The sequence below is a fragment of the Melospiza melodia genome, chromosome Z, assembly GCF_035770615.1.
Source record: "Melospiza melodia melodia isolate bMelMel2 chromosome Z, bMelMel2.pri, whole genome shotgun sequence".
Classification (NCBI taxonomy): Eukaryota; Metazoa; Chordata; class Aves; order Passeriformes; family Passerellidae; genus Melospiza; species Melospiza melodia.
Genome location: NC_086226.1, coordinates 51,512,610 through 51,532,579, shown reverse-complemented (window position 1 = coordinate 51,532,579; position 19,970 = coordinate 51,512,610). Strand labels below are relative to the sequence as shown.

At 39.1% G+C, this 19,970-nt stretch overlaps 1 protein-coding gene across 1 annotated transcript in view; it reads left to right on the top strand.

Annotated features, from left to right (window-relative positions):
- Window positions 1–19,970, top strand: part of MLLT3 (MLLT3 super elongation complex subunit) — a 122,899-nt gene that overhangs the window by 43,871 nt on the left and 59,058 nt on the right. The window contains exons 3-4 of the mRNA XM_063180016.1: window positions 14,622–14,704; window positions 19,474–19,617. Coding sequence (XP_063036086.1) covers window positions 14,622–14,704; window positions 19,474–19,617 — 227 coding nt within the window. The remainder of the gene's footprint in view (window positions 1–14,621; window positions 14,705–19,473; window positions 19,618–19,970) is intronic.

Genomic DNA, 19,970 nt, shown 5'->3' with positions numbered 1-19,970 from the left:
AAATGGAATTACAATTTAAATTTAAATGCAGATCTTTAAAAATTCTTTTTATATGGTCTCTCTACATTGTTTACCATTTATTACTATCTTATTAAATGTAAAAATTTATGTTAAATTAGCTGGTTGTCTTCATTATGCTCATGTGGAACATATCATAATTCTCTTATCAAGGGTTTTTTTCTCAGTAGGATACATGTCTTACATTCATTTTAAATAGCACTCATATTGAAAAATACTTTGTTAAGAATGATGGAAGTCAAAACAGTCTGCCTGTTCAATAAATAAAATTAAGATTGCTGGTGTGAGTGTTGTGTATTCACTCTGTTCCACAAAGATTTTTTTCCTGCAATATATTATGTTTATGTGCTACATCTCCAGTATACCCTGATATTTTGTGTGGTTCTAAAGTCTTCAAGTAGGAGCTGGTTATACTGTCTTGACCACTCATTCAACTTTTAGCCTTGTTTAGAATGGACTTTACTGTGGATTTTTTATTACTGGGCAGTTCTCTCCTGTTGTGTACCAACTGCTTGTGAAGTGGCCATTCCTACTATTGCTTACTCTTGTTCTCAGTGCCTTAAGTACTTCAGCTTGCTCTGTCTGTGGGAAAGCTTAAGAAAGTCTGTTTGTGATTGCTTGTGAAGGAAGAATGGCTCAATGTTAATTTCAGTCTGTCTTTATTTTTGGTCTTAACTAAAGCAAAGTGTAAGGAAAAGATGCTGTTGATTTGTCCTTTCCCCAAAATCTACCCTCAAGCAGATGGTGATTTGATCCTTTGTGCTGTCCTCGGAGGCATGTAAACAACTGAGGAAAATGAAGAATGTTCCATTGCTGCTACTATGTGGACCATTATACAGCTTAATTGTTTTTTGTCATGCTTTCTTTTGTGTACGTAAGTAAATATTCTTCATAAAGTAACTTCGGGACATTTTGAAAGATAGTGGTGAAATATTCCAAAAATAGTTTCATTTACTATGTATGTTTTCAATACCTGTCCTTTGATTACTTCTCTTAGCTTAATCCTACTTTTACTTATATTAGCAAGGTTTGGCTTAGAGGACTCTTAAAGCAAATAATTATTAAATAGCAGAGATCTACATATCTCTCATCTCAAGACCTGCAGCAAGCCTGTTTAGGCATTTCTAGGTGTGACTGATTTATTCCATCTCCTGTAGCATTTCCTGTAATATCAGTCTGTCTAAAATGGAATGGCAAACAGCCATGGAAGCATTTTTAGTTTCTGAAGCACATGGCTGAAGTTCTGCTGCTGACAGTAGTCAGTTCCTGAAGATGGATATGAAAGTTGTGCTGGAACAAAAGCCATTTTACTCTGCTCCACTCAAGGTTCTCTGCACCTTTCAGATGTGGGGCTCTTACTGATGTGTTACTGGCTTCACTTCAGGTTTTTGTACTGAAGTGCACCAGAGTCTACAGTCTCAAATTTATTTTTTTCTTTGTAGTATGTTGGATTCTGCTTGTGGGAAGGTTCTTCAGTGCTCACTCAGCATGAGGGTGTGCATGGGTATTTTTCTGGCATTTTCTCAAGTAATCTTCTTACTTAAGAAAAAGGTTGTTGTTTTTTTTTTTTGTTGTGGTGTTCTGTTTCTCAGATAACAAGCTATTCAGAGATAGCCCTTACTGGTGGCAGGGAAGCACATGGGGAACACAAGTACATCTAGGTGGTGTGGAGCAAGGAGGTGATCCTGAGTGTTGTTTTCAGGCTGAGCAGGGGGCTGCTGATTGCTGCTGCTGCAGGGGGGAGATGTGTGATGACCACATCACAAAAGGGGTTCAGCCTCACTTGCTATGAGGTCTGCTTTAGAGGACAAGTGTTAGGGTGCATGTAGGTTTATATAAGATAGAGAGTGCTCCCTTAAATGTATGGGTAGGGGAGAGCAGCACCTGCAAGGAGGAACCCTTTCTGGTGCCTGTACACCCCAACCCAGAGCTTGCAGCTTGAGGCGCTACTTGTCCAGCTTCTGCACCAAGTGAGACTTTGCTGCTGTCTATTAAATCTTCTTCCACTTGCTTTGAGTGAGGACGTGTGTTTTTTAGCCAGAAGTTGTACTTTCTTTACCCTTTACTAACTGCGCTTATGGATTGCTGTCCTTGGGTCTAGGTGTTTGCTGTCTGCATTCCCTTTGAAATCTCCAGAAGTGTCCAAAGGCTCCTGTGTTACCTACCTGCAGGGGAAACCATGGTAAATGGCAGCAGAATATCATGTCACATGAGGAAAAAAAAGGAGGCATTTTTTCTGTTAGGCTGTCTAGGTCTGGAGCTCTAGTCTGAAACGCAGTTCTAAAGAAAGTCGAAGACAGATGTGCCAAAAATGTGACAGACTAGTGACTGATGTCTGTTGAGTTTTATGCTTACCTTTCTGAAATTAAATTACTAGGATCATCATGAATTTAAAAACTAACATTGCCTATGTTTGATATATCATGGTATTTTTAAAATACTTGTCTGGTGGAAGGCCTTAGGCTTCTGGAAACATACAGAAAAATGAAGCCTGCTTAGAGTTTTGCTCTGATTAGGGAAAGAAAGATGCATAGCTTTTCTTTTCGTTTCTTAACTGAACAATAAATTGCGTGCACACTGTGCTTAGGGTGTTCTTTTCTCAAATCTGTGAATATCAGCCTGGGAAGAAAATCTAAAATGTATGTATTCACACAGTTTCCTAGGGCAACTGCTAGTGAAAAAAAACCAAAAAAGAATCACTATCTTAGGTGACAATGTAAGATGTAACCAAAAAGTATGTATTCTATCACCATTTCTGTAAAATGTTAAAACCTGGTGGGGCAGGGTTGTCTCGTCCATGGCTCATCCATGATAGCTCCCTTCAGGGGCTATCTCTGCAAATGGGCCATCAAGGTCTCGTGAGATGCTGTGCCCAGGGGAAGGAATCAAGCATTCCTACCTGTATATCATCTGAGGTTTGGAACACCACAAACAGCCACTGGATTCCTCTGAATTCCCAGAGGGCAGGAGCTCCATAGCCACCACTGGACCTTCAGAGGAAGATCAGACCCTTCTACAGGACCCACTGCTTTAACCACATGGATCACATCAACAGGATTGCAGCCACCATTTAATCAGACTGCTGCCAACACCCTGACCAACAGTGTGTCAGGTTGCATCCTGACACTGTCAGGTTAAGAGAGTGGTTTTTGCATTTATTTTATGTTTTCCTATACAATTGCAGTTCTAACTTGGAATCTCTAACTGTTTTGCTTTCCAGCATGCACAACTGATGCCTTGGAGTGGGTATCTAAAACAGAAGCTAGACAAGATTAAGAGAATAAAAGCGGGTATTTATTAAAGGCCTTCAACAGGTACACCGTGGACAGTCAGAAGCCTCCAAGAGGGGCTGCACCCAAGATGGATAATCGTCACAAGTTTTCATGCAGTTATAAGTTTGGGCCATTTAGATATCAGGTTTAATCCTCCAATTACAGCTTCAGGTAATGAAGTAATGTACCCCTGCTTTGCTGGGGGTAAAACAAAAACAAATAACAAAACCAGTTACCCAAAAAACCAAAAGAAACCACGAAATAAAAAATAAGAAAGATAAGGAACCTCCAGAATTAAATATGCCAATTAAAAAAACCTTTCTTGTGCAGTTAACTATTGTCAATCAGCCCATCTACTGTGGGAAATAATACTTTGGATAAATTTTTTCCCAGCAAGAAAATCTGCTTTTATATAAAAAAGTTAAGACTTCTTTGGAAGCACATGGTATGCTAGTATAAAATGCTGATTCATTTTGACTAATTCAATGTCCACTAGAGAATATCTACTCTAATTCCTGAAAGCTTAATAAATTAATGTTAAATGGAGGATGTATTTTAGGTTGAAATTGTTGTACATGCATAGTTTTGCAGGTTTGAATTACTTTTCTTCACTCAAGGTGAATCATTACATTCCCCTTATCAAAATTGAAGAAAAGTGTAGTTTTCTGTTCCTCTGCAGTCTTTTTTGTGTTTAAGCTTACTTGTTTCCTGTATGTCTGACTGGTGGTATGCACTCCAATTTTTATTCAAGATGTTTATACTGAACTATTTCTACTCTGTTTTTCAAGCTCTTATTTAATCAATACAATACATGGAGAAAATATGTTCCAGAGGCATACCAAAGCAAGATAAATACATTGTGTAGAGCAAAAAGTTTAATGTTTGCATTGAATTATTCTTCACAAAGTCAAAACTTAGCTTTTCCAGTGATTTTAGAAGAATTTTTGGTGTGATAATGTTAGCAGTTTGCCTATGTAGATGTCATCAGGAAGCTTTTTTTTTTTTTTTTTCCAAGATCTGCATAACTAAAATAGTTATGACCCTCAAAAGTGTTCCTTAACAATTATAATGAAAGCTATTTCCTTATTACTGAATACTTGCAACTCAACAGTGAAATTGGAAAGATGTCATGGACTGGAAAATTGAAAACTACACCGTGCTGCTTCCCTCAGAAACAAGTACAGCTAGGGATTACAAAAGAAATTGTTTATTCTGTAGCGTATAAATGGCTAAAAGCTTGCTTAATATTTCCATCAATAGCTTTCCAATTAATGTTGTGGCATTTAAACAAAAATGCCACAATTTGTAAATGCAATGTTGTCCACTTTTTTTCCTATTTGTTTCAAAAGAGCAGACTTGAAGTATTGCATGATATATGGCTCTTATGTGTAAGAAAACACTTAGCTACAGTTTTTGCCTAAGAAAGCTATGATCTCTTAAAATTCAGGTTGATCACTCTAATGTTTTACAGATTTCCATCAGATTATTACTGCAAATGCAATTTAATTAATACAGCCATTTTTAAGGTAAATATTTTAAAAAGCTATTTATTCACTTCATGCTGGAATTGGCCAACAGCAAAACCAATTATTCAGGGTTAGACCATGTGCCACTTTGAAGATTTTCTGCCTTTATGGTCCAATCTGTATTTCTTTTCCTTCCATTTCTTTTTATGTACAAAGGAGAGTTTGTCAGCTGTGTAGAATGTAGCACTCAGAGCTTGTGAAGAAATGTGTCAGTTGCTATCTTTTTTTGTGAATTAATATATTGTACCTTTCAGTGTATGTGTGTATATATGTGTATATATATAAAAATATTTATCTTTCATTGTATCTGAAATGCTTGTACGTCAGCTCATGCAGTGTGAGAAGTAAACAGGATGAGCTGGAAGCCTTGGTTAGCTCCCAGCCAGCAGTGTGTGCCCGGGCAGCCAGGAGGGCAAACCCCATCCCGGGGGGCAGCAGACACAGCATCACCAGCTGGGATTGGGATCATCCTGCTGGATTCAGCCCTGCTGCCCTCACCCTGAATCCTGTGTGCAGGGCTGAGCCTCACACTCTGAGAAGGGTGGGAAGGTCCCTGAATGTGTCCAGAGGAGGGGAAAGAAAGCTGGTGAAAGGGCTGGAAGGAATATCCTGTGAGGAGCATCTGAGCACTCTGGGTTTGTCTGGCTTGGAGGAGAAGAGGCTGAGGGGTGACCTTACTGCCCTGAACAGCTGCCTGAGGAGGGGATGTGGAGAGGGAGGTGCTGATCTCTTCTACCTGGGACCCAGTGATGGGATTTGTGTGCTTGGTTCAAAGCTGTGCCAGGGCAGGTTGAAACTGGACGTTCGGAAGCATTTGTTTTTAATATCAGGGCACTCAAATATGCTGGAGCAGGCTTCCTAGAAAGGTGGTCAATGCCCCAAGCTGTCAGTGTTTAAGAGATATTTGGACAATGTCTTTAACAACATACTTGAACTATGTCTTGAAGTCAACACTGAACAGTGTCTTCACTGTTCAGGCAATTGGACTAGATGATTATTGTAGCTCCCTTCCAAATGAAATAGTTTATTCTATTCTGCCTCTCTTAAGGAGAAGAATAAAACTATAGGCATGCTACAGTGGTCAGAACCAGCTTTGCAATTTTAAGTATTTCTGGTTGAAGAAATTTGTAGTTTTATATGCCAGTTCTTTGTCCTCACATGGTTGTTTTCTCCCCTCAAAATTCCTATCAGCTTAATAGTATAATTGTTGTGATAAATTATGTGCATGCCAGTGTATACAACCTTTGCATCACCTGTATGCAAACACAGCGCTTAAACTCAGTTTATGCCTGAAGCATACATTTACATCATATTAATTATAAACATGTTTGCACACAAACTACAAGTCTCTCCCTTTCAGGGTATATTTGATTGCAGAGCTTTGTATTGTTCTGTTACACAAGTAATGCTAGGTGGCAGGCAGAAAAAACAGGCAGATTAATGTAAACACGCTGTTTTCCATAAATAATTACTCTAGCCTTAGCAATACCCTTTGATAGTTTAATCTCATGACATATTAATACATCTGAAGTGTTTTGCTCATGTTAACAGACTTTTTTGTATTTTTTGACTAACGGTATGAATGTGTTTGAAAGAGACATTTTTTGTTTCACGTTCTTAGTCCCACTCTGCAATCGCTAAAATAATTTTGGGAGGTAGATTATAGCGTTCATGATCTTATGTATACCTACTCTGAACTGCTTCAGGAAGGTAATGAGGTAGATAATACAGGCAATTTTTTTTTTTTTGCAGTACATTACATCTGAAGGACAAAGAACTATCTGAAATTTAGCAAAACAAATTGAAGGGTTCTGCACTTGTGGAGGAATAACTGTAGGCACCAGCACAGGCTGGGAGCTGACCTGCTGGGAAGCAGCTCTGAGGAGAAGGGCCTGGGGTTCCTGGTGGACAGCAAGCTGTCCGTGAGCCAGCAGTGTGTCCTGGTGGCCAGGAAGGGCAATGGTGTCCTGGGGTGCATTGGGAAGAGCAGTGCCAGCAGGCTGGGGGAGGTGATCCTGCCCCTCTACTCAGCCCTGGTGACACAACTGGAGCGCTGTGTCCAGTTCTGGCTCCTCAGGACCAGAGAGACACAGAGCTGCTGGAGCTGGTCCAGAGAGGTTTTGGAGTCTCTCTCGCTGGAAATACTCAAGAACTGGACACAATCCTCTGCCTTGTGTTCTAGGCTGTCCCAGCCTGAGAAGGGAGGTTGGACCAGACATTCACTTGTGGTCCCTTCCAGCCTTACTCGTTACTCATTCTGCAATGAGTCAACTGAAATAATCATGAAGGATGGAGGTGTGGTGGAAAAAAAAAGTTTTGGCTTGCTTGTAAAACTTCTTTTACCCCAAAATTTTGACACAGTTATGGCACCACTGCTATACAGACTAACTTTGTTGGCTTTGAAATGCTTATTCCCATTTGGATCCTTGCATAGCATAATACAATTAAAATAGAGAATGAGATTTATGTCATATATTTATATATGATTTGTGTTAAGTATCTGTGTGGAGGTTAAGAAAAAATATTCTCTCTGTGAAGTCTTTAATGGGAAGAAGTAGTATATAATTAATAACCAAGAAAGAAATTACTTAAAATCTTGCAGTTGTGGGACGTGTTTTTCTGCGTGAAATAGAAAATCCCATGGGCTGTAGATTCTATACAAATGACAAAGTACTAGTGGACAATTACTGGAAATTTTTATTACTCTTAAAATGCTAATGATATCTACAGGGCAAATTGGCATTAATTGTCTGAATTTGTAATGTTATACCTAATGTGTTTTCCATCAAAGATAATTGTTTGGTTTATTATATTATCCAGGCAGCCTTAGCTGCAGTTCAGTTGTTCAAGGGTTTTCCTTTTGCTTTAGTGTCATGCTCATCTAAGAAAAGCTTCTAGACCTGGTGCCTTCTGCAAGTCCCCTACTCCACTGATGCCTGAGACATATGTAAATGTTTTTACAGTAATTCTTGAAAAATTGTAAAAACTGTACTGAAAAAATAAAATTGTCTTGAAAAGATAACATCTAGACATAAAGCAGGAAATGTATGAATAACTCAGTTTAAAAGTACTCATTTTTATTCTTTTCTGATCTCTTCTGCATTCCTGTCTTGTTCAGAGGAAACATGAGGGAGCAGACAGAAAGGATGGCAGGCATAAACTGTGTGTGATCCTAGATGTTTCCAGTAACTTCTGAATGTCTCACTAAGGACTTTTGCTTGTGTGTGCAATGCAGAATACAGCTGACAACTTTATGTCCTTTTGTCAAGAGGAGGGGCTTCTGCACCATCTGATGTGTAATGAACTTCAAAACTTTGCAGCTGCCTGAGATCTTTCTAATATTAGGAAAATGGTGGTTCTGCTGGAAGTCCTGGAGGGGTAATGTTGTGGTTTGTCCCCACTTGGCATCTAAGCACCACACAACAGCCTATTCATTTCCCCGCAGTGGGATGAGACAATTAACAAGATAAAAGTGAGAAACTTGTGGGTTGAGATGAAGACAGTTAAATAGGTAAAGCAAAAGCAGTGCATGCAAGCAGAGCAAAACAAGGAATTTATTCACTACTTCCTTCATGGGCAGGCAAGCATTCAGCCATTCTCAGGAAAGCACAGCTCCATCACATGTAACAGTGGCTTGCAAATGACTGATTTTGGTTGCTTAAAAAATCCCTGTCTAAGGTATTAGCAAAAGCAGGTTTAATATAAATTTGTGATTAGCAAAGTTCAATGTCAAGGTTCACTCTTTTACTTATTATGTGGATGAAATACACAAAGTCAAATGAGAATCAGCTTAGAATGAGTCACACAGAGACCAGAGATGGAAAAGAGTAAGCATGTAAAACAGTGAGACCCTTCCGCTGAGTCACCAGGTTCAGAGACAAGCCCCCTCACTTTCTACATTCCTGATGGACCCGAGGTGTGACTGAGTCCAAACTCAGCCACAGATTTGGAGACTTCCCTGTCTTCCTTCCTTGTGTATTAGATTGCTCTCAGTCAATGAAGAAGCTACTTTATGGTCAGGGAGTAGACAGTGTGTACAGAAAGTATCATTCCAAAATTTAATTAGGGTTCACCTTATTTGAGGGGTTTTAAGCTGTATCTTGCTATACTATCCAGTTGGTAGAAGTGGTGGGGATCTGGTCACTCTCTATGTGAGGAAAGCAATGTAATATATCTGTAAATGCAGTGCTGAGAGCCCAATCTTAGAACTTTTAGTGCTTTTGGTGTTTTTTCTTGGGGTTTTATCTTTCTCATGAAGTACATGCCAGCAAAAGGTGTGAAGCAAATGGACTATCCTTATTCCTAGTCTTGGATGTACCATTTAAACCACACTCATCTTAGTAATTTTTTCCAGTTTCTGTTTGAACCTGCCTAGAATTTTTGTTTTTATATTAATGGCTGAGGTGTGCCTGAAGATAGAAGATAACCGAGCCATTCTCTTTTAGGCTGTTTTGGTATTTTTTTTTAAGAATCCATATACTGGATTCCAGTTGGCAAGGTGAGCTGCAGAATAGCAGAGTTGAAGAGTTTTAAAAAAATCACAGCTGAATATTTAAAGCTGAGTTATTGTTGTAGGAGGGATTTGGTACCACAATCTGCCTTCCTCTGGAAATGAATGCCACCCCTTGGTTTTGAGACTTTTAAGGAAGATGGTGTTGAACAGATGAAATAATGGGTCAGAGTGTGACCAGTATGAGCAAATAATGAGCAAATATCTATGAAATACTCATACAAAAATCCTTATTGTTAAATCAGTTATCTTTAAGAAGGTATCACTTCTTACAAGCACCCACTTGGAGTATCCTGCAGGTTGCCTAAAATATGTGTGAATTCTTGCAGACTTTATTCTGCATCATCCTGATGTTGCATTGAAATCTGCTTGAAGGGGCCTTCTGCATTTACTTGTTCATTCTGACTGTATTTTTAATAAAGAAAAAATCTATTCATAATGATGTCTTCAACAGTGTTAAACTGGCAAGTGAATTGCATGCTAAAGCTTTTAAGAAAGATGGCTTTAACTAGAATTTTGTTATTATTATGTTGAAAGGCTTCAAGTAGTCACTGTTAGTAAAATGTGGCATTGTGGCTTGATTGCACCTGTTCTTTCAGTGTCACTTCATGTCTGATGCAACACATGGGAATGCATTTGGGAAAGAAAAAGTAGTGCTTCACTTGCGGAATAAAGAAATAAATCATGTGAGATAAAGGATTTAAGCAATTTATGTGAGCTGTAGAGAAAGTGTATTCTGATGGAACAAGGGACAGGTAATCATCAACGCTTTTCTGACTTTATATGATCTTGGGTGACTCATTCTGCAGGCATTATCAAAATAATTCAGTTATAGAATGCACTGGTTGAGAACTGAGCACTCTTGTTTCTTGCTTACATATAGAATGAGTGTCACAGATTCATGCAATATCCTGATTTGCAAAGGTCCCTTTCTGCAGCAGTCCTCTCCAGTGCCTCATTCCCCAGTCTCTCTGCATATCCAGGGTTGCCTCATCCCAGTTGCAGAATCTGGCACTTGTCTTTGTTAAACTTCATAGAGTTGGTGATTGCCCAGCCCTCTGATTTGTCAAGGTCTCTCTGCAGGGCTTCTTGATAGTATGGTTAGGCAATGTAATGTAAACAGATCATTACTGAGAAGAAATCCTTATTAATAAAACTAGTAGTAGTAGTGATAATGTTGCTGTTACTGCTGCCCATTGATACCTTGCAGTTGCTGGAAGGTAGGTTTTGTTTGAGGAGCATTTCCATAACTTCTCAGCATCTATGAATTACTAGAACCTGTTTGTAAAAGAAGGCAGCTCAAAAGGAACGCATCAGCATAACCAGTATGTTTCTGACTATTCCTGTTCATGAAGTGTTTGTAATGCAGCTGGCCTTACAGCTGAGTGCCTGAGTAGTCCTCTCTCACAGTATACTGTAGATGAGCTCCTGAAGTATGTGCAGTACTAGAATTCATCCCCTGTGCAGTTGTAGATGTGCACATGTGTATGGTTTTTCAGCGTTAAGGCAAACCATCATTCCACCTTCTTCCTATCCTAGGACCTGGCTTTTACACCTTCCTCTATTCCCTCTATCTTTTTACAACTTGACTAGTCACTTGGTTTCACCTGTGTTCAAGCTCCTGTGCAGCATTTCACAATAGATTTAGTCATAGTTAGAGACCTGTTTGATCTAATTTCCATTTTGTGGCCTTAAACATACCAAGTGTTACTGGGATGTTCACCCCACAGTACAATGAAACGTGGTGAACATAAAGGACAGACTTCAGTGTTATGATTATGTTGCATGAGCTCCTATTTTTATTTCAAAATTGCACCTAAAATAGTTTTAATTGATCTATCTGTTTAGCAAATGTATTTGCAAATACATTAGGACTAAAATTTTTGTTTGTGGGAGATGAGATTTTCATGACAAACGTACAATAACAGGTCAGTACCATGAACTCACAGAATATTCTAAGTTGGAAAGGACCCACAAGGATCATTGATAAGTGGCCTGTACAGGGATTGAATGCACGATGTTGGTGTTATTCCCACCATGCTCTGATCAGCTGAGCTAAGCTCCTTATTTTGCCTTACACAGGCAACAAACCCCCCACATTTTATTCTGTGGCCAGTGCATGTAAAGAAATATGTATAATTTTGCTTATATTTTTTTACTTATCTTCTCCTGGAACTACAACACTTGTGACAGGAAACACTTATAATTGTTCTGTTATTCTGTATGCTGTTGCCTGCTTCTTCCTGCATCTCACCCATGTTCTCTGGAACTGCCTTATCAGACACCAGTTTTTAGCTGAGTCTCTGGGAACATTCAGGGCTTTAATTGTTGTAGAGACTGCCTTGAGTTTGGACAACCTAGACAAAAGATACAGCAGAGAGGGAGAAAATTTGGTTCATACAAGCTTTTTCCTTAGGAAAAATAAATCTGACCACAATAATTAAGTCTTAGTGGTAAATGGTGTTCAAGACACTTGGTGTGGTACTTGAAATGGATTTTTAGGTGCCACTTTAAAGGAAAGGAGCAGTCAGAGGTAAAATGTCTCTGTCCCTCTGGATCAGGAGGAAGATTTTTGTAATAAGGTAGTGTTTTCTGCTTACGTACCTCATCTAGCACAGTCACTTTTTTCCTAGCAAGTTTTGGGGAATCTGTTCCTTTTTCAAAATCACTTGCTCCTAGTTTCTGTTGTTGGTTGAGTTTGTTGGTCTACATTTGCCATTTCCATTTGTTTCTCTTCACCTTTTTCACTACAATTTTGGGATTTTTCTCCCTCTTCTCCTCTCCTGAGCGATTTAATTTTTTTTTGTTTTTCTGATTTCCTTTTCTGCGGTTTACTGAACTTCTTGCAACTTCTCTTTTCTGTGGTCAGCATACCTTGTTAGGATGATTTCCTGTTGGCTTGGCTAAACCACATGGCACTGCAGCCCTGGCTACTCCTTCTGACAGTTCAATAAGACAAAAAGGGCTTAGCCCAGGGAATGCTGTTTCAGAGTGCACAGTAATGCCATTTCTGTCAGTATGTTCTGTCAGTGGTGGCTCCCACAAAAAATGCAAGAAAAATGTAATAGCTGCAGTCTGCACGTACACAATAGCACTGAGCTTTGCTCAGTCACTTCTGTTTCTCTTCTGGAAGGTTTCATTCACAAGACTAGAATTTTCCTTGTGTTAAAATCCCATCTTTCACTTTGGGAAGATAACCAAGGTACTTTCCAGGTGATTGTTCTGCAGCCTATTATCCAGGCTTTGTAAAAACTGGGAGCTGTTTCAGAGTCTTTGAAGGGCCAGGAGACTTTGATAAGGTACTATTCAGCAAGGCAAACAGCTGTGTAAATCTGCAGGAAGAGCTTAATGAGGGAGGCAATGAAAAATATTTATGCTAATGAGGTTTTCTGCACCAGTTAAATGCTCAGGAAGAAGTTGATGTGATGTTTGTGACATCACAAATATGTAGCCTGAAATCACTGTTTCTAAAGCCGCTGCATTTCTATCTGATTTGTGTAATCTTTCCCCATTTTTGTATAAGTGGATTTCAATCTTCTGTGTATGACCATTCAAAAAATATTGTGAAGGCTTTCTCCTCAAGTTGAGGAGGAGCAGGAACGCTCCTTTATCGTTGACTGAGAAATTGCCAGTACATATTACTGTAACTTCTGTGCTTAACTAGGACTATAATATTTATATTTTTTAAATGCTGCCAAGTCATCTTAGAAGATGTGCCAATATTAAGGGAAATACTACTTCTGGGAGGTTCTTCCAGTTTCCAGCTGAAGACCTTGGTCTGAAACAATCTCTTAGATTTGACCAATCATCATAATGCTTTTTCTTCAAAACCTTTCAAATCACACTTTACGAACTATAGCTCCTCTCTTTTGTTGTTTTTTTTTTTTCCTGCCAGGAGAAACAAATTAACTTCTGTATCTTCAAGAGAACTGTGTTGCAGAACCATGTGAACAGAGATTGTTCTTGCTCTTCTTCCCTCTTCCCTTTTTGTTAACTTCATGTGGTGAATGAGGTAGTGATAACCAACTGGAGTTGGTGAGCAAGCACTTGTGATCCCCCTAACCCTTGAGGTGTTTGGTGGTAGCAAACAAGAAGAATGGCAAGGTAGTAGTAGAAAATTCCACTGTGTTTGTTTGCTTGGGGATTAGCGAAGCTTGCATGTCCTCAGAAAGCTGCAGTACTAATTGTACTATTGGGAACATAAGAGTGTTTATGTTCCTGGGTGTGTCTGATGGGCCTTGTCATGTTTTCAGGGTGATAAAGGATTTTAAGTGCCTATCTGCAGTGCTTTGCTAAAAAGAATAATTTTGGTAATCAGGCTCTGTACAGTTAATTGTAATACATTCTTTTTGTAAACTACCAGGCAATTCTGAAAGGAGTATATGTCTGAGCAAGTTGTGATTCATCTGACAGTTTGAATTTTTTTTCCAGTCAGCTAGGTTCACAGAGCTAGAGGAGATGCTTTTGATGAAGTCAGCCTTTTGTGTTGTAAAACTGCATCATTCTACCAGCTTACAATGGAGAAACCTTCAGTGAGATGGCAGTGCCATAGACATGATTTTTCATACATAGCATGTCATACATGCAGCATTTGGAAGCATCTGAGTTGAACTCAGTTATATGCATGATTTCTCAAGCTTAGCCTCCCTTTGTGCTAATATGTTACATAGACTTGAGTTCTGAGACTCAAGATGATGATACTGCCATGCAGTCAAACAGGAGAAGGCAGAGATGGCTTCTGTTCCAAGTTTTGTAACAATCTACTTTTTGTCACTGACTGGAGTTGACAGCTAGTGCCACTTTCTTCAGAGATCTGCTATTCAGTACCATGGGGACTCAAAGTAGCTAAAATCCAAAAGAATTATAGCTAAAATAAAAAGAATTAAACTGAGAAATTGGAGAAAAAGATTGCATTATGGCTAATAATATGCACAGTATTGTTATAGAAGTCTGAATCCTGTAAGGAAAATCTGGATATTATTTAAACATAATACCATAGTTAACCTTCCTCATGTTCTTCACTATATGATGAAGTGCTGTGTTATGTCCTCCCATTCCCAATAATAAAGTTTTCAAATTTAAGATAGATTTCCTATCCATAAAGTGGAGGTTTTATGCAGGTGAGAAAAATTTTCCTGCAAAATTCAGGTTGAGTTGTGCACAGATCCATCCTTATTGCATGTGTGCAGTTTTTTAACAGTGCTATGTAGAACTATTGTCGCAGATTTACTCATGTAGTTTGCTTATGAATTTCAGATTTTTTATGTTAAATACTGTTTTTTTTCTCTGTTTCAGTGTGCAAGGACCCACCCTACAAAGTTGAAGAATCTGGATATGCTGGTTTCATTTTACCGATTGAGGTTTACTTCAAAAACAAGGTATGGAATCTCGTGTTTTTCCTAAGAAAAAAATCATGTTGAAGTGAGGGGTTTTTTTAAGTTTTGAACTTCAGTTTGTAAACTTGCTTAAGAATTATATTTAAAGCTATCTTTATCAATGCTGTTCCTCAACCCAATATTACTGCAGCATGTAAAATTGCATAATTGTATTTCACAGAGTCATAGAATGGGTCAGGTTGGAAGGGACCGCATGGGGTCATCTGGTTCAACATCCCTGCTCAAACAGGGTCTTCCCAGAGGAGATGGCACAGGATTATGTCCAGACAGTTCTTGAATATCCCTAATGAGGGAGACTCTACGACCTTTCTGGGCAATCTGTTCCAGTGCTTGATCACTGCACGTTAAAGAATCTCTTCCTCATGTTCAGGTGGAACTTCCTGTGCATCAGTTTGTGCCTATTGACTCTTGTATTATTGCTTGGCATGATCAAACAGAGCCTGGATCCATCATCTGACACCCTCCCTTTGGATACTTGTTAACAGTGAGGTCCCTCACAGTCATCTCTTCTCAAGGCTGAGCAGACCCAATTCTCTCAGCCTTTCCATCTAAAAGAGGTTCCCTCATCATTTTTGTCACCCTGTGCTGGACCTTCTCCATGTGTCTTTTGTCCTGAGGAGCCAGAACTGGACACAGCGCTCCAGTTGTGTCACCAGGGCTGAGTAGAGGGGCAGGATCACCTCCCCCAGCCTGCTGGCACTGCTCTTCCCAATGCACCCCAGGACACCATTGCCCTTCCTGGCCACCAGGACACACTGCTGGCTCACGGACAGCTTGCTGTCCACCAGGAACCCCAGGCCCTTCTCCTCAGAGCTGCTTCCCAGCAGATCAGCTCCCAGCCTGTGCTGGTGCCCGGGGTTCTTCCTCCCCAGGTGCAGGACCCTGCATTTGCCTTTGCTGGATTTCAGGCAGTTCTTCTGTGCCCCTCTCTCCACCCTCTGAAGGGCAGCAGGGCCCTCTGGGGTATCGGCCACTGCTCCCAGCTCTGTGTCATCAGTGAACCCTCTGAGGGGGCACCTGCCCCTTCACCCAAGGCACTGATGGGGAAGTTAAATAATATTGCATCCAATATAGACTACTGGTGGACAGTATTTAGTAGATAACTCTTTGAAATTAAAATTGCCTTACTGAAAAAGAGAGGTATAATATAATTATTGAGAAGAATTACTAGCCCTGCTAAAGAATGGACAGCCTTAAACTAGTGCTTAAAGAGCCACTTAAACTTGAGGAAATGACACCAGTCTTGATTATGTTGATTATACAATGAAGGAATTGTTCTATTTCAGTATTACATTGTACCATTTAGTACTACAAATCTTTATAATTGGTTCAGGTTTTGATCTTTCAAAACAGTCTTTTTTTAGTCTTGCATCCTTTGTCTGTTAAAAACCATTATTTTAGACTACACGTGAGTACTCATTATATTCAACGTTACCGGGCTCAAGCCAAATCTAGTGCCATTCTGCAAAACTTATGCTATTGTGATACCTCACATCCTAAGTAATTGCTGCACTTATTGTGAGTCTCTCACATAGCAAATACAGAGGTTTTCTTTAAATGTACATTATAGGGTCTGCATTACTAATAACTATACTAATTACTAATAACTAGCACAGATAAAAAGAACTGGATTTGTGTGAAATTAAAGAGCAAAATCTTGCAAAGTTTAATGCACACTACCTTAATATACAAAGTTATTGAGGTTCCCTTTATATGTTGTGTGCCTTGGAGCTGTTATGGTACTTAACATGATTCAAAGATACCTGTGAGTTTATTTTATATTATCAAGATGCAGTTTGAAGTTACTATTTTAATCAAGTCAAAATTATATCTTTACTGTGTTGAATGCTTTGTAAAAGACTAAAAGAGAAAGCAAATGTAAATGCATTGGAAAAGACTTTTTCTGAAACCCTGATCACCTAAAATTTCTTTTGGGGTTAGCTATGTGTGCCTTTAAGTGTGTATTCCAGTATTGTTTTATCTTTCACAGAAAGCCCTGTTAAGGTGTGAGGTGTGGGTAATTCCGTTCAGGCACTTTGGAAGTTTTAGGTTTTGAATAGGTAATTCTGACATGTTCCCTGTATCAATCTGTAAGAGCAGGTCTTGTTTTATCATGTTTGTTGTTAGAAATGAAACAGAACTGGCTCAGTGAGTTGATCAGACTTTTTTGTATGCGTTTTAGCCCTTTTTCTATTAGGGAAACTTTTTTGATTCATTCAGAAAATCTAACGAAAATCGGCCCAGTCTCTTCATCCCACAGACAAAGTAGGTGATGTTCATCCCACAGACAAAGTAGAAGAGAGTGAGTCAATCATTGAGCATCTCTACAGAAAGCTTCCTGCCCAATATTTCTCTTTTTGTTTTCCACTAGACTTGTGGCTGCTTTTTCTGACTGTGGAGACAGCAAGTCTCTGGTGTTCCCCAGCAGAAGTTGTGGCTTAGACTGAGATCAAGAGGGCAGCAGTGATTACAACTTGCCTTACCCTCAAGCAACATGTGGAATTAGGATGTTTGCAAACATCCCTCACCCCTTGTTGGTCTCATGTAATACACCAAGCAACAGTTGGACCGTGAGTCAGTTAGTCTGTCACACAGCTGCAGCAGCATGCACTTCCCTGAACTATGCAATGCAAAGGAAGAGTGGCACAAAAATTGAGCAGGCAAATTACTACTTTCTCCAGGCTCAGCTGTTCTTCCCCCATAAGCAGTTCAGAGGTACTCCAATACAGAAAAGGAAGACATAGATAGAAGGAGGAAGAAGAGACATACCGTCATCATTTATTAAAGGTAGACAGCTGCTGCATTTCTGATTCAGAAAATACCCTCATGGATAGAGAAAGGAGGGGTACAGGAAAGTACCTGGGCCACAGAGGATCCTGTTCCCAGGACTAAACAGAAATTGGTGGAAAATTTAATATATGTTTCGCCGTTATAGAAAAATATTCCAAGCTTTAAAGAGTTACAGAAATTGCAACCAAGCCCTCCTCCCAAATTCAGCAACAGCAGGCTGTGGTTGTTAGTCATTGAAACAAAGTCCTTAAAAATGCTTTTAGGTCAAAGACTCCTACTCTGGAAAATGCAGTTCATATGAGATAAGGCTCATAAACTGCAGCACATTCTATCTCCCCCATTTTGAAATAATGGCAGTGCTGTGGTACTGATGATCATTTGTGTAGTAAGTCTGCTTTTTATTCACTGGTTATGTTCACCTGACTTTCCAGAAAATTGTTTGAAGACTACCGTTCATGAATTATTACAACTTGGCTTTTATGGCAAAGCTGCTGGTACCAATGTGTTGCCTATAGCAACATTGCTGTTTTCTAAGCAGATCAGGGAATAAATTGCTTCAGTTTTTTTCTGCACAAAATCATGTAAATATTTCTAACAAGAAGTATCATCCATGTTTGCCTTTGAAAATGATGTCATTTATGATGTCATTTATTTCTATGAACTGTCAGAACTGTGAAAATAGCTCATCTAGGGGAACTGCTTTCTTTTATTTTCAGAAAGAACTTCAGGTCTCCTTTTATTGTTTCTGCTCTAAGTCTAGACATGGGACAGATTAGGATGTCTCTTGGCTAAATGTTTGAAACCTCTGAGTTGACTTTCAAAATAGCTGAGATTTCTATGCTTTCTGTTCTTCCCATACTTGGAATCCTATCTCAAAATTCAGCATGGTTAATGTGAATTTCTAAAGCATCTGTCACTGAACAGAACATGTATTTTAATTTCAGGCAGTGTTGGATATGTGCTAAGGTTTTGCTGTATCTCTTCCCTCATGGTTCCCTTTTTACCGAAATTGTTTTTCAAGTTGAATTTTTTTTTTTATTTTTTCCCAAGGCTTGATTTGGTGACTTCCATTGCACATCAGGACCTTTGGAAGAAGGGCTGCTTAACAGTATCTTAAAAAAGCACTTAGTGCATATACAGCTTCTAGCAGGGATTGTGTAAATGTGTAACACAAAATGGACTTAGTTTGTAATATGAGATAGAAGATACTGAAGTCTGTTTGATGCAGCCACTTTCCTTTTTCAGCTGAGGCTTTTCCAGGGCACCTCTAGAGCGCTGGTAATTTCTCCTGAGAAAAATTTGCCTTTTATGTGTTTTCTCTTTCTATATTGGTGCAGGGAACATTCAATTTCATTTTTTCACTGCAATGGCAGAGAATTTTAATTGCTTGAAAGTTCTGGTGAAACTTGAAATCTATCTGACCTCACTTGTTCAAGACAATGAAGTTTCTTTAAGAAATGAGCAGACCGTGTAAGTAGGAGATCAAATGTAGTTGGCTGCAACAGATTAATAATTCCTCCTTTCTATAACTTGTGAAGAAATCAATTGTTTGGCTGCGGTGGAGAAATTTGTGTTCAAAACTTACTCCACTATGTTCAGTACTCTCTAGGGCTCAGAAATGTAATTGTGTTTTTGAGTGAGTTACCTTGTGTCAGCTGAAACATGATACTTGCCTATGTACCTATCTGTAGCGTGGGCCAAACATGACTTAACAGCGTCAAGCAAGCCTTGTCAGGGTTTCATGAAATTCAGGCATTTTACCTTGTGTTATCATGGGCTAATAGGAGCTTCTCTGATTTACTGTAGCTCAGCTGACATTTGGTAAATTCTGTGTGTGTCTGAGAACACAGAGAATGATTTAAAATTATTTAATTTTAATTGACAGTCTTTATGTCGCCTTTGTTTTCAACTTAGTTAGTTTTGGTGCTAGATGTTTCTATCTGGTTATTTTCAACCCTCAGGAAGAGCCTAAGAAAGTTCGATTTGACTATGACTTATTCCTGCACCTTGAAGGCCACCCACCTGTAAATCACCTCCGCTGTGAAAAGCTCACATTCAACAACCCGACAGAGGAATTCAGAAGAAAGCTGCTAAAGGCAGGAGGGGTGAGTCTTGCACCCATGTCAAAAGCCATCACAATAAAGATGTTGCTGCTTGTTGCTGGTGCATGATTAGTATAATGAGAAGGATTGATCTAACAGTGAAATTAAGTGAAGTGTTTTTGTGAATAATTTCATACACAAGCTTGGTATATGTCTTTAAGTGGAATGGGTAAACAAATGAGCATGTGCGTTCCTTAAAAACATCATAGTGTGATGGAAGTAATAAGAAAATAAAACATCTTTCTTTGAAAGAGGTTCTATAGTTCTCTATTAAGCAAAATAAATTTAGTAGTTATAAGGTAGAACAAGTCAAAACTCTTAACTATAAACAAACATTCTTAAATCTATGTAATATG